Raw genomic sequence first — 13911 nt, 5'->3', positions numbered from 1 at the left:
TGTCAGTGGGGGGAATAGTGCCCCATCATTGGTGTCAGTAGAAGAATTAGTGCCACAAGGGTAAGATAAAGGCAACAAAGGGCTGAATTTGGCCCCGGGCTCGCAGCTTGGAGACCACCGCTGTAGACAAGGGGGTCTAGGATATCCGGAAAGACGGCAGCTTTAATCTGATGACCCATGACGGGTATAACTTCCTCTATACACTGTGCCAGGGAAATGGGCAATGGTGGATTGGCCATCTTTGATCATGAAGTGCAGCAGGTGTTTGGAATTCTCTTCTGCGGCACTTGTGGTCGGTATACGGTATATACTACACCAGGTTCCCATCCTTAGAGTGACTGGTGTGAGGAGCACACTGACAGCTCGCAGTGACATGAAGTATTTCAGAAATGCTTTCATGGATCTTGTTGGCAGAGCGGAAAATTCTGGTATTTAGCCGCCGCCGCCGCCGCCCATACGCTGACCTCTGACCTCCCTGCATCATCCAGTGTAACGCTACAACAGCCGAGTCCAGATCCAGGTAATGCAGATCGCCGGATTCATAACGTGTGCTGCCCCCGGCATCGCTCTACGCGTTTCCCCAGAAATAAAAAAGGCAACTTTATTACTATGTACAGCCCCCCCCCCCATTGCCCATTTTTTGGGCACACCCCATACAAATCACGCCAGCTCTGCGACCAATCTGACCTCAAATGCTCCTCCCAGGTTACACCCCCATATTTTACACATTATCAAATAAAAGAAGTGAATATTTGCTGCTAAACAGGACACCCTCCATCAGATTGCCTGTCCAAAATGTGCAGGAACCCTTCTCAGTGTGCAGAATGACCCTTCACAGTGTGCAGGAACCCTTCTCAGTGTGCAGAATGACCCTTCACAGTGTGCAGGAACCCTTCCCGAAAGAGTGCAGAATGACCCTTCACAGTGTGCAGGAACCCTTCCCGAAAGAGTGCAGAATGACCCTTCACATTGTGCAGGAACCCTTCCCGAAAGAGTGCAGAATGACCCTTCACATTGTGCAGGAACCCTTCCCGAAAGAGTGCAGAATGACCCTTCACGGTGTGCAGGAACCCTTCCCGAAAGAGTGCAGAATGACCCTTCACTTTGTGCAGGAACCCTTCCCGAAAGAGTGCAGAATGACCCTTCACATTGTGCAGGAACCCTTCCCGAAAGAGTGCAGAATGACCCTTCACGGTGTGCAGGAACCCTTCCCGAAAGAGTGCAGAATGACCCTCCACAGTGTGCAGGAACCCTTCCCAAAAGAGTGCAGAATGACCCTCCACAGTGTGCAGGAACCCTTCCCGAAAGAGTGCAGAATGACCCTTCACATTGTGCAGGAACCCTTCCCGAAAGAGTGCAGAATGACCCTTCACGGTGTGCAGGAACCCTTCCCGAAAGAGTGCAGAATGACCCTTCACATTGTGCAGGAACCCTTCCCGAAAGAGTGCAGAATGACCCTTCACATTGTGCAGGAACCCTTCCCGAAAGAGTGCAGAATGACCCTCTACAATGTGCAGGAACCCTTCCCGAAAGAGTGCAGAATGACCCTTCACATTGTGCAGGAACCCTTCCCGAAAGAGTGCAGAATGACCCTTCACAATGTGCAGGAACCCTTCCCGAAAGAGTGCAGAATGACCCTTCACATTGTGCAGGAACCCTTCCCGAAAGAGTGCAGAATGACCCTTCACATTGTGCAGGAACCCTTCCCGAAAGAGTGCAGAATGACCCTTCACAATGTGCAGGAACCCTTCCCGAAAGAGTGCAGAATGACCCTTCACAATGTGCAGGAACCCTTCCCGAAAGAGTGCAGAATGACCCTCCACAGTGTGCAGGAACCCTTCCCGAAAGAGTGCAGAATGACCCTTCACAATGTGCAGGAACCCTTCCCGAAAGAGTGCAGAATGACCCTCCACAATGTGCAGGAACCCTTCCCATCAGTGTTCATAAACCAGGAATCCTTCCTATCATTTTAAGGTAGACATGGCGAAGGCCTAAAAACATCTTTCCTGAAGCCTCCATATCTGGAAGTAGAGAGACAGTTGATGTGGTGAAGTTTTGCTCTTTCCACACATTGATGGTAATGAAGTGGTAAAACGCGTAAATAACATTCTCAGAAGCAATAATGCAATTTCTAGGTTGAGAAGTACAGTATGTTCCATGTGTTCTATATTCTCAGAGCATATACACACACTATATACCTATATATACACACTATATACCTATATACACACACTATATACCTATATTCACACTATATACCTATATACACACACTATATACCTATATTCACACTATATACCTATATACACACACTATATACCTATATTCACGCTATATACCTATATATCATACTATATACACACTATATACCTATATATCACACTATATACACACACTATATACCTATATACACACACTATATACCTATATACACACACTATATACCTATATACACACACTATACCTATATATCATGCTATATACCTATATATCATACTATATACCTATATACACACTATATACCTATATATCACACTATATACCTATATATACACACTATATACCTATATATCACACTATATACCTATATATACACACTATATACCTATATACACACACTATATACCTATATTCACACTATATACCTATATACACACACTATATACCTATATTCACACTATATACCTATATATCACGCTATATACCTATATATCACGCTATATACCTATATATCATACTATATACCTATATACACACTATATACCTATATATCACACTATATACCTATATACACACACGATATACCTATATATCACGCTATATACCTATATACACACACTATATACCTATATACACACTATATACCTATATATCACGCTATATACCTATATATCATACTATATACCTATATACACACTATATACATATATACACACTATATACCTATATATAATGCTATATACCTATATATCATACTATATACCTATATACACACTATATACACACTATATACACACTATATATCCACTATATACCTTACAGCCACCATCATAAATCACACAGCAGATCTTCCATGTCTCGGGAAATGTGGACGGAGGCACCGGAGCTGTCATTGGTGATATATGAGGAGTACAATCTCCGCGGGCCGCTCCTCGCCCATCACTGGCTCCTCTACTCCCCTCCCTCTGACTTCCAGAACTCTTCTATAAGTCCGGCTAGCTGAGCCGCTATCTAATCCAATACCCCTTCAAAATGTACCCAACAAAAAAAAAATGGTGAGCCGTGCTTTACCACCATACCCAATCCTGAGCGGTGAGGAACGCCAATGCTGAAGCCTCTGTAAGCCTTGTGATAGACTCCGTCTAAATGGAAAGTCCAAACCATGATGGAAATCTGCTATTGAATATCCATTTATTGAAACCAAAGGCTAAAATCCAGCCAATAGAAAACGTACGCGTTTCAGTCACTTAGGCTTTAGTCGTAGCAGCAACGACCAAGGCCTAAGAGCCGGTTCACACAGGGGCGACTCCGATCCGACCTCAGGTCGCCCCTAGTCGCCTCAGGTCGCCCCTAGTCGCCTCAGGTCAGACAACATGTAGAAATCAATGTAAGTGAATGAGAGCCGTCTTAATGCACACTACTGAAGTCACTCCGACTTCAGAAAAGGTTCCTGTACTACTTCAATCCGACTTGTAGGCGACCGGTACCCATTGATTTCAATGGAGGTCGCCTCCAAGTCGGATCTCCGTCTATACGGAGGCGACTCTCACAGAATTATCAGCTCTCGAGAGGGAAATCCACACCAAATTTATTATAAAAATTTGGCGTGGGTTCCCCCTCCGAGAGCATTCCAGGCCCTTAGGTCTGGTATGGATTCTAAGGGGAACCCCCTACGCTGGAAAAACGGCGTGGGGGTCCCCCCCAGATCCATACCAGACCCTTATCCGAGCATGCTACCCGGCCGGCCAGGAAAGGGGGTGGGGACGAGCGAGCGCCCCCCCCCCCCCCCCTGAGCCGTACCAGGCCGCGTGCCCTCAACATGGGGGGTGCCTTGGGGAAGGGTCTCATCGCTGTCTCTGCTCACAATGACAGGGAAGCGGGTGCTGCGACTTATATAGGGACATCGCCCGATGATGTCCCCGCCCATTATGATGTCACAGTCCCAGAGGATGCTTCCCGACAACCAACGGCCAGGGTTGTCGAGAAGAGGCTCTTGTCCTCATCAACATGGGGACAAGGTGCTTCGGGGTGGGGGGGCCGCGCAGCCCCCCCCTTCCCCAAGGCACCCCAAAGCACCTTGTCCCCATGTTGATGAGGACAAGGGCCTCTTCCTGACGTCCCCTCCCGCTCCTCCGGCATAACAGCTGAGCGGCTTTTAGCCGCATCGGTTGTTATAGCTGGAAAGCTAATCGCCCGCTCTGAAAAACGGTACCGGGATGATGCATGCGGGGGGTGGGCATAATCCCGGTATAACCCCCGGAAGCCGAGTATGCACATCTGCGTACGCTCGGCGGGAAAGGGGTCAATAGCAAAGTTTTCTATTTAGACCCCTGATAATTGTAAAAAAAATAAAATGGCAAACAAAAAAATAAACATAAAATAAAGAAATAAATAAACTACGGTCACCAGTGGTGGAACTACCAGGAACTACCACCAAAGTACCGCCACCGTGGAGAGAACGTGCAAAAGGGTCCCACAGTGTGAGTAAAGGGCCCCAGGATCAGTGGGAAAGACCCGGGGCAGAGGGGTCCACCATGGTTTCTTGCACCGGAGGGGGGGGGGGCTCTGAAGGTTCTAGGTATGTCTCTGATTAACCGAATAGCTCGCTCTGTTGCCACTGGTACAGGAAGTAGGGAAATCTTCCCAATGGGGAAGAAGTCAGGAAGCTAGGATTCAAGTTTTAAATACGATCGGTCTGACGTATTTGTTCCAGCTTGGTGAAATTATTCAGTTTTTTTTTTTAATAGATTCTGGGATCCTGTGCTACGGACTGACCAAGTCCGGTAACATGAAGTAAAGCAGGAAAAACGTGACCAGCGTGTGACCCTCTCCTCCCCTCCTCCTCTATATGTCCTCTGACCTCCAGGGTTAGTGCCAGGCCCCTCATAGGAATCCTCAATGAGGAATGTGTTAAGCAATGAACACCACGGACCCCTGATCGGTGAGGAGGAAACCCTCACCATGGAACTCGGGACGAACAGTAACACACGAGTGCCAAGTGGTAAGGAGGAGGCCGGTATATAGAAGGCATTGTGTTTATGGTGGAGATAAGAGAGAAGAGCGCTACATCAAAGGTTTTACAGTCCAGAAGTTTACATTTCATTCAATTCAGAAGAAGAAAGTCAAAGGCCTCTCAGAGGTTTGTACATGACCCTTCTCATCATGACTTGAGATGCTGTTTGGGATGGAAGATCGGCCGACTCGGGAGATTTTGGAGAGTTGAGGTGTAGAGACGGCTCCTTCTTCTGTTGGTTATGGAGCTGGTGAAGCCATCTTCAGAAGAAGGAACAATCTCTACACCCGAAACATCCACAGTCCTCCAAGTCTGCCAATCTTTCATCAAAAACAGAATTTCGCACCCTGATGAAGGACTTTACAAACCTCCGAAACACGTTGGGTTTCTTAATATTGGATTTTATAAAAATAAAAAAGTTTTGGACCCTAAAACCCTTGGCGTGGCATTCTTGTCTCATCTAAACTCCTTGATTTTACTCAAACTTTTCTGAAGACCCTTTTGGTACCTAAAAGCTGCATAAAAAGAGCTGCTCTGCTCTACAATATAGATTTCCATCCCACATTGTGAAATGCTGAGAAAAGTGGAAAGATAGCGCTGGACCCAGAGGATTATCTTACTGGTATTGTTATCTTAAGGTATCGATGTTGGTGGAAATCAGGGGTCTCCAAACTTTCTAAACAAATGGCCAGTTTACTGTCCTTCGGACTTAACAGGGGGGGGGGGGCAAACTGTAGCCACTACAAGTAGAAAAGGTCTTGACATCAGTGGGAATAAACAATGCCCCATCTTTGGTGTCAGTGGGAGGAATAGTGCCCCATCATTGGTGTCAGTGGGAGGAATAGTGCCCCATCATTGGTGTCAGTGGAAGGAATAGTGCCCCATCATTGGTGTCAGTGGAAGGAATAGTGCCCCATCATTGGTGTCAGTGGGGGGAATAGTGCCCCATCATTGGTATCAGTGGGGGGAATAGTGCCCCATCATTGGTATCAGTGGGAGGAATAGTGCCCCATCATTGGTGTCAGTGGGAGGAATAGTGCCCCATCATTGGTATCAGTGGGGGGAATAGTGCCCCATCATTGGTATCAGTGGGAGGAATAGTGCCCCATCATTGGTGTCAGTGGGAGGAATAGTGCCCCATCATTGGTATCAGTGGGGGGAATAGTGCCCCATCATTGGTATCAGTGGGAGGAATAGTGCCCCATCATTGGTGTCAGTGGGAAGAATAGTGCCCCATCATTGGTGTCAGTGGGAGGAATAGTGCCCCATCATTGGTATCAGTGGGGGGAATAGTGCCCCATCATTGGTATCAGTGGGAGGAATAGTGCCCCATCATTGGTGTCAGTGGGAGGAATAGTGCCCCATCATTGGTATCAGTGGGGGGAATAGTGCCCCATCATTGGTATCAGTGGGGGGAATAGTGCCCCATCATTGGTATCAGTGGGAGGAATAGTGCCCCATCATTGGTGTCAGTGGGAAGAATAGTGCCCCATCATTGGTATCAGTGGGAGGAATAGTGCCCCATCATTGGTATCAGTGGGAGGAATAGTGCCCAATTTTTGTTGTCAGCGGAAGGAATAGTGCCCCATCATTGGTGTCAGTGGGAAGAATAGTGCCCCATCATTGGTGTCAGTGGGAGGAATAGTGCCCCATCATTGGTATCAGTGGGGGGAATAGTGCCCCATCATTGGTATCAGTGGGAGGAATAGTGCCCCATCATTGGTATCAGTGGGGGGAATAGTGCCCCATCATTGGTATCAGTGGGAGGAATAGTGCCCCATCATTGGTGTCAGTGGGAAGAATAGTGCCCCATCATTGGTATCAGTGGGAGGAATAGTGCCCCATCATTGGTATCAGTGGGAGGAATAGTGCCCCATCATTGGTGTCAGTGGGAAGAATAGTGCCCCATCATTGGTATCAGTGGGAGGAATAGTGCCCCATCATTGGTATCAGTGGGAGGAATAGTGCCCCATCATTGGTGTCAGTGGGAAGAATAGTGCCCCATCATTGGTATCAGTGGGAGGAATAGTGCCCCATCATTGGTATCAGTGGGAGGAATAGTGCCCCATCATTGGTGTCAGTGGGAAGAATGGTGTCCCATCATTGGTATCAGTGGGAGGAATAGTGCCCCATCATTGGTGTCAGTGGAAGGAATAGTGCCCCATCATTGGTGTCAGTGGGAGGAAAAGGGCCCAATTTTTGTTGTCAGCGGAAGGAATAGTGCCCCATCATTGGTGTCAGTGGAAGGAATAGTGCCCCATCATTGGTGTCAGTGGGAGGAATAGTGCCCCATCATTGGTGTCAGTGGGAAGAATAGTGCCCCATCATTGGTATCAGTGGGAGGAATAGTGCCCCATCATTGGTATCAGTGGGAGGAATAGTCCCCCATCATTGGTGTCAGTGGGAAGAATGGTGCCCCATCATTGGTATCAGTGGGAGGAATAGTGCCCCATCATTGGTATCAGTGGGAGGAATAGTGCCCCATAATTGGTATCAGTGGGAGGAATAGTGCCCCATCATTGGTATCAGTGGGAGGAATAGTGCCCCATCATTGGTATGAGTGGGAGGAATAGTGCCCCATCATTGGTGTCAGTGGGAGGAATAGTGCCCCATCATTGGTATCAGTGGGAGGAATAGTGCCCCATCATTGGTGTCAGTGGGAGGAATAGTGCCCCATCATTGGTATCAGTGGGAGGAATAGTGCCCCATCATTGGTGTCAGTGAGAGGAATAGTGCCCCATCATTGGTATCAGTGGGAGGAATAGTGCCCCATCATTGGTGTCAGTGGGAGGAATAGTGCCCCATCATTGGTATCAGTGGGAGGAATAGTGCCCCATCATTGGTGTCAGTGGGAGGAATAGTGCCCCATCATTGGTATCAGTGGGAGGAATAGTGCCCCATCATTGGTGTCAGTGGGAGGAATAGTGCCCCATCATTGGTGTCAGTGGGAGGAATAGTGCCCCATCATTGGTATCAGTGGGAGGAATAGTGCCCCATCATTGGTGTCAGTGGGAGGAATAGTGTCCCATCATTGGTATCAGTGGGAGGAATAGTGCCCCATCATTGGCGTCAGTGGGAGTAATTGTGCCCCATCATTGGTATCAGTGGGAGGAATAGTGCCCCATCATTGGTATCAGTGGGAGGAATAGTGCCCCATCATTGGTGTCAGTGGGAGGAATAGTGCCCCATCATTGGTATCAGTGGGAGGAATAGTGCCCCATCATTGGCGTCAGTGGGAGTAATTGTGCCCCATCATTGGTGTCACTGAGCCCCATTGTTGGTGTCATTGGGAGGAACTGTGCCTCATTGTTGGTATCAGTGAATGAAAATAGTGCCCCAAGGTCCAGATCAAAGAAAGTAAAGCGGAGACCCCGTGGTGTAAATGATCTGGTTCCTGGGCAGGTGGCTTCTACACCCCGGAGGATCTCCACATTCTCCTTGGCTTGTAGTCAAATGTAACGGAGATTGAAATTGAAGCGTCACACCACTGGTAGGAGGACCGGATACAACTTTATTCAATGAAAAGTCAGGGGTACAATGGAAAAAAGTATCCAACATGTTTCAGGGGTCCAAACGCCCCCCTTCATCAGGGCTAGAAAGAACAGAAGATTTCCATATTAATCTGATATGGATACAATATCCCCTCCATGTGGTCGTAATTAAATCCAAATAATAAAATGTAAAGGGAGTGAGAAAATGATTACAGAAGAGTGAGAACACGAGTGCGATTCTCTCCTCTTTTTTTTTCTTCTTTAGTAAATCGCACTCGTCTTCTCACTCTTCTGTAATCACTTTGTCACTCCCTTTACATTTTATTATTTGGATTTAATTACGACCACATGGAGGGGATAACGTGCCCATATCAGATTGGTATAGAAATCTTCTCCTGCTCTTTCCAGCCCTGGTGTGAAGTGAAGGGAAGTCTCGCCATCGGGACACGGATGGAGGGGAAGCTCTGCGGGGGGGTTGTGGCCCTTCGCTGCTCTATCTAAACTGAAGAAAAAGTTTTGCCTGTAGTTCTACTTTATCTCCTATATAAAAAATGTGCAAAATCAGCAGATTCCCAGGAATTGGTGGCTGAAGTTTCATTTAAGTCTGCTTTTTTTTTTTTTCCTGTAAGACGTGAGCTTGACTCCGCCCACTTCTACCTCCTTCTTCTTATAGGTCCATTAATGTGATACGTGGCTTTGCATATATATTGTTGTTAGACCGCTTTAGGCACTTTGACCCCAGAAATAAATTTGGATACTTTTTCGGATTGTAACCCTGACTTTTATTCACTTGACTTCTGGAAGATTTACCCCCCCTTCCCCTTCATTACTAGGCCCATTTTAGTGATAAGGCACTGTGTTAATTTAACTGACGATTGTGCGGTCGTGCAACGTTGTATCGCCAAAAAAATATATATGTCCTTTTTTCCCCACTAATAGAGCTTTCTATTGGTGATATTTGACCGCCGCTGCTTTTTTATTTTATTTTGTTTGCTCTATAGACGAAAATATGATCGACAATGTTGAAAAAAATAAAATACATAATGTATATATATATATATATATATACACACAAAAAAAATATATATATGTATATATATATATATATATATGTATATATATATATACACAAAATATATATATATATATATTTTTTTTTTTTTACATTTCTACTCTTATGCTAGTAATGGCGGCGATCAGCGACTTCTAGTGGGGCTGTGATATTGCGGCGGACAGTCTGACACTGACTGACACTTTGTGGGAACCAGTGACACGAACACAGTGATCAGTGCTTAAAAAAAAAAAAAATGCACTGTCACTGTACTAATGACACTGGCTGCAAAGGGGTTAACATCAGGAGCGTTCAAAGGGTTACATGAGTGCCTAGCTGGTGTTCATGCGTTCATAGTGAGCTGCTTTTACTAAGACCCCTTTCACACTGAAGGTGTTTTTTTCAGGCATTTTTGCACTAAAAATAGGCCCTGAAAAGCGCCTGTAAACTGCCTCTTCTGCAGCCCCAGTGTGAATGTCCCTGTTCTGTCACATTGGGGCGGTGCGCTTGCAGGACAGGAAAAAAAAAAAGTGCTGCAAGCAGCATCTTTGGGGCGCTGCGGGAGCGGTGTATATAGCGCTCCCTACCCATTGAAATGAAGGGGCACCGCTGATGAAGTGCCTGCAAAGTGATTCAACAGCGGCGCTTTTCGGGCGCTATTAACCTTCTCCTAGGCCGATAGCGAGGGTTAAAGGCGCCCCCCCTAGCGGCTGAATACCGCCGCTATAACAGCTCTGCTTTACCACTAATGCCCCCAGCCCCCCACCGCAGTGTGAAAGGGGTCTTAGGGATGTGCTTTGCAGGGAAAGAAAATCCATCACATTCCTGCTGACAGACTAGAGCTCTGCATTGTTTACATAGGCAGAGCTCTGTTCTGTGTCTCTCCTAGATGATCAGCGGGTGACGGCAGACATCCATTGGCCGGCACCCGCTGATCGCCTTCTGCTGGCACTAATCACGGCAGAAGTGGCACGCGCCCCCCCTACCCGGAAGTGCGGAATCGCACACATATATATACATGATCCTGCACAGAACAGTCACCCTGTAGCAGTAAATCCGCTATGGGGCGGTCAGCAAATGGTTAACGAAATAAGGATGCCACTCTCAGCAGTGGTGTGGCGCTTCAATTTCAGTCCTCGTGGCATTGTGAAACGTGGCTTATCTGACAGGCAGTGCCAGCGGGAGAGCATGGCACCCGACTACCCCTCTGCGTTGTGCCCCCTGCACTAACCTGAGCCATTTGGTAAACTCTGACAACAAGAACCACCCCCCCCCCCCCCAACCCCCCATTGCTACACCGCACCACTCCCCCCACCCCTCCCCCCCGATTGGTACACCGCACCACTCCCCCCACCCCTCCCCCCCCGATTGGTACACAAAGCTTCCAGACTTCATGGGATCCTCGGAGACTACAAGAGCTGACCAATATGGAGGAGATAGGGGGCAGAGTCACACTTACTTGGCTCTCTTGGCCATCTCGTTCCCGTCCCAGCGGGGGCTGTAGGGGTAGTTCTTCTGGGCCTGGGAGTAGAGCTGCCCGCTGTTGGTGAAGTGATAGACGGACTGAAAGGTCAGGGTGGGCTGATCCCGAGGGAAGTACAGAGGAAGGTCAACTGCGAAGACACAGAGAGACATTTACGGGACACGTTATTACCAACCAAGAGACAACAAAAACATTGTTCAAAAACCACTTGACCCCCCTCCACCCCTCGACCCCCCTTCCCCCCACCCCTCGACCCCCCTTCCCCCCACCCCTTTTCTGGTACTTTTAGCTTGCATATAAAAAATCTGTACTTTTTGCTAGAAAATTACTTAGAACCCTCCCAAACATTATATATATATATTTAGCAGAAGCCTTAGAGAATAATATGGTGGGTGTTATTTTTTGTGTCATGCGGTATTTGCGCAGCAGTTTTTCAAACACATTTTTTGGGGAAAAAAATACACTTTTTTGAATTTTAATGCAAAAAAAAACCCCCCAAAAAAACACCACAATACAATGCCCAATTGTTTAGTAAAATATAAAAGATGTTACGCCGAGTAAATAGATACCCAACATGTCACGCTTTAAAATTGCGCCCGCTCGAGGAGTGGCGACTAAATATGTAAATTTTACTATGGTGACGCTTTAAAGGCCTTCACAGGTCACCACTTTTGATGTACAGAGAAGGTCGGCTGCTAGAATTACCGACCATGATCCGACGTTCGGGATGATACCTCACACGTGTGGGAGGGATCGCCGCTTGTGTGCGTGCGTTTACAATTGCGCATTAGGATGGGAGGGCACTTACATTTTATTTATTTATTACTTTGACACTGTCCCTTTTAATCTTTATTTGTTTTGTTATCACAGGGAATATACAGTGCCTCACAAAAGTAAGTACACCCCTCAGTCACTTTTGTTTTTTCTTCATATATTTTGGCCACAATTTATACTGCCACGTTTCTTTGGTAAAAAAAACAAAAACAAAACCAAATTAGTGGATATTATTTGGTCTGTGTGAAAGTTAGAGAGTCTACAAGTTGTGGTGCCAATCATAATAAATTGATCCCACCTGACGGCCTATCTGAATTCTTGCGACCCGAGCAAGCCAGGAAAGTAAAAATACCCCCCAAATTACCCCTTTTTGGAAAGTAGACATTCCAAGGTATTTAGTAAGAGGCATGGTGAGATTTTTGGTGTTGGAATTTTTTCCCAAAATTCTTTGCAAAATGAAGATTTTTTTTTATTTCCACAAAAATAAAAAAATTGGCATTGTAATAGGTTATTTCTCTCACATGGCATGTGTATACCACAAATGACACCCCCAAAAAAATTCTGCTACTCCTCCTGAGTATTACGACGAATTGGGACTTTTCCACAGCCTAGCCACATAGAGAGGCCCAACATGCAGGGAGCGCCTTCACGTGTTTCCACAGCCTGGCCACATAGAGAGGCCCAACATGCAGGGAGCACCTTCACGTGTTTTCACAGCCTGGCCACATAGAGAGGCCCAACATGCAGGGAGCACCTTCACGTGCTTTCACAGCCTGGCCACATAGAGAGGCCCAACATGCAGGGAGCACCTACACGTGTTTCCACAGCCTGGCCACATAGAGAGGCCCAACATGCAGGGAGCATCTTCACGTGTTTCCACAGCCTGGCCACATAGAGAGGCCCAACATGCAGGGAGCACCTTCACGTGTTTCCACAGCCTGGCCACATAGAGAGGCCCAACATGCAGGGAGCACCTTCACGTGTTTTCACAGCCTGGTCACATAGAGAGGCCCAACATGCAGGGAGCACCTTCACGTGTTTCCACAGCCTAGCCACATAGAGAGGCCCAACATGCAGGGAGCACCTTCACGTGTTTCCACAGCCTGGCCACATAGAGAGGCCCAACATGCAGGGAGCACCTTCACGTGTTTTTACAACCTGGCCACATAGAGAGGCCCAACATGCAGGGAGCGCCGTCATGTGTTCTGGGAGCATAAATTACACATCTAACTCATTGACTACCTATTACACTTTTGAAGGCCCTGGAGCACCAGGACAACGACACATGACACTGATGTGGCACTGAAGACAGATGGCACTAATACGTGGCACTGATGACACGTGATGACACGTGACATTAATAACAGATGGCATATGTCACTGACAGGTGGCACTGACGACACGTGACACTGATAACAGATGGCACTGGGGACAGGTGGCAGTGGAGACAGGTGACACTAATAGGTGGAACTAGGGACAGATGGCACTGATAGGTGGCACTGGGGACAGGTGGGCATGTGTGTGGCACTGTGTTATGTTCAAACACTTACGCTGCAGGTCCCTCTCCCTCCTCACATGCGATCTCTGTGTGAGGAGGGAGAGCCAGCAATGAGAGATGATCTCCTATGTTTACATAGGAGATCATCTCTCATTGGACACTCCGATCGAGTGCTAAATGGCTGCTGTGATTGGCCATTTAGCACGATCTGCGATTGGCCGTGTCCAAGGAACATGGCCAACACAGATTTTCCCCGATGCGCGCACGCGGCGGGAAGCAGGGAGGAAGTAAACAAGAGGATGTCCAGGGACGCCCTCCCAGCAATTGAGCGCAGCACTGTAGCCGTCTTTCGGCTATAGCGACCGGGACATAGTGGTTAAT

At 47.3% G+C, this 13911-nt stretch overlaps 1 protein-coding gene across 4 annotated transcripts in view; it reads right to left on the bottom strand.

Moving 5' to 3' along the window:
• BABAM2 (BRISC and BRCA1 A complex member 2) overlaps positions 1-13911 on the bottom strand; it is a 344474-nt gene that overhangs the window by 28600 nt on the left and 301963 nt on the right. For all 4 annotated transcript variants that reach the window (XM_077489430.1, XM_077489427.1, XM_077489429.1 and 1 more), the window contains exon 11: positions 11235-11388. In XM_077489430.1, coding sequence (XP_077345556.1) covers positions 11235-11388 — 154 coding nt within the window. The remainder of the gene's footprint in view (positions 1-11234; positions 11389-13911) is intronic.

The sequence above is a fragment of the Lithobates pipiens genome, unplaced genomic scaffold, assembly GCF_037356315.1.
Source record: "Lithobates pipiens isolate NorthernLeopardFrog02 unplaced genomic scaffold, aLitPip1_a1.2 Scaffold_18, whole genome shotgun sequence".
Lineage (NCBI taxonomy): Eukaryota > Metazoa > Chordata > Amphibia > Anura > Ranidae > Lithobates > Lithobates pipiens.
This window is presented reverse-complemented; position numbering and strand designations above follow the sequence as displayed.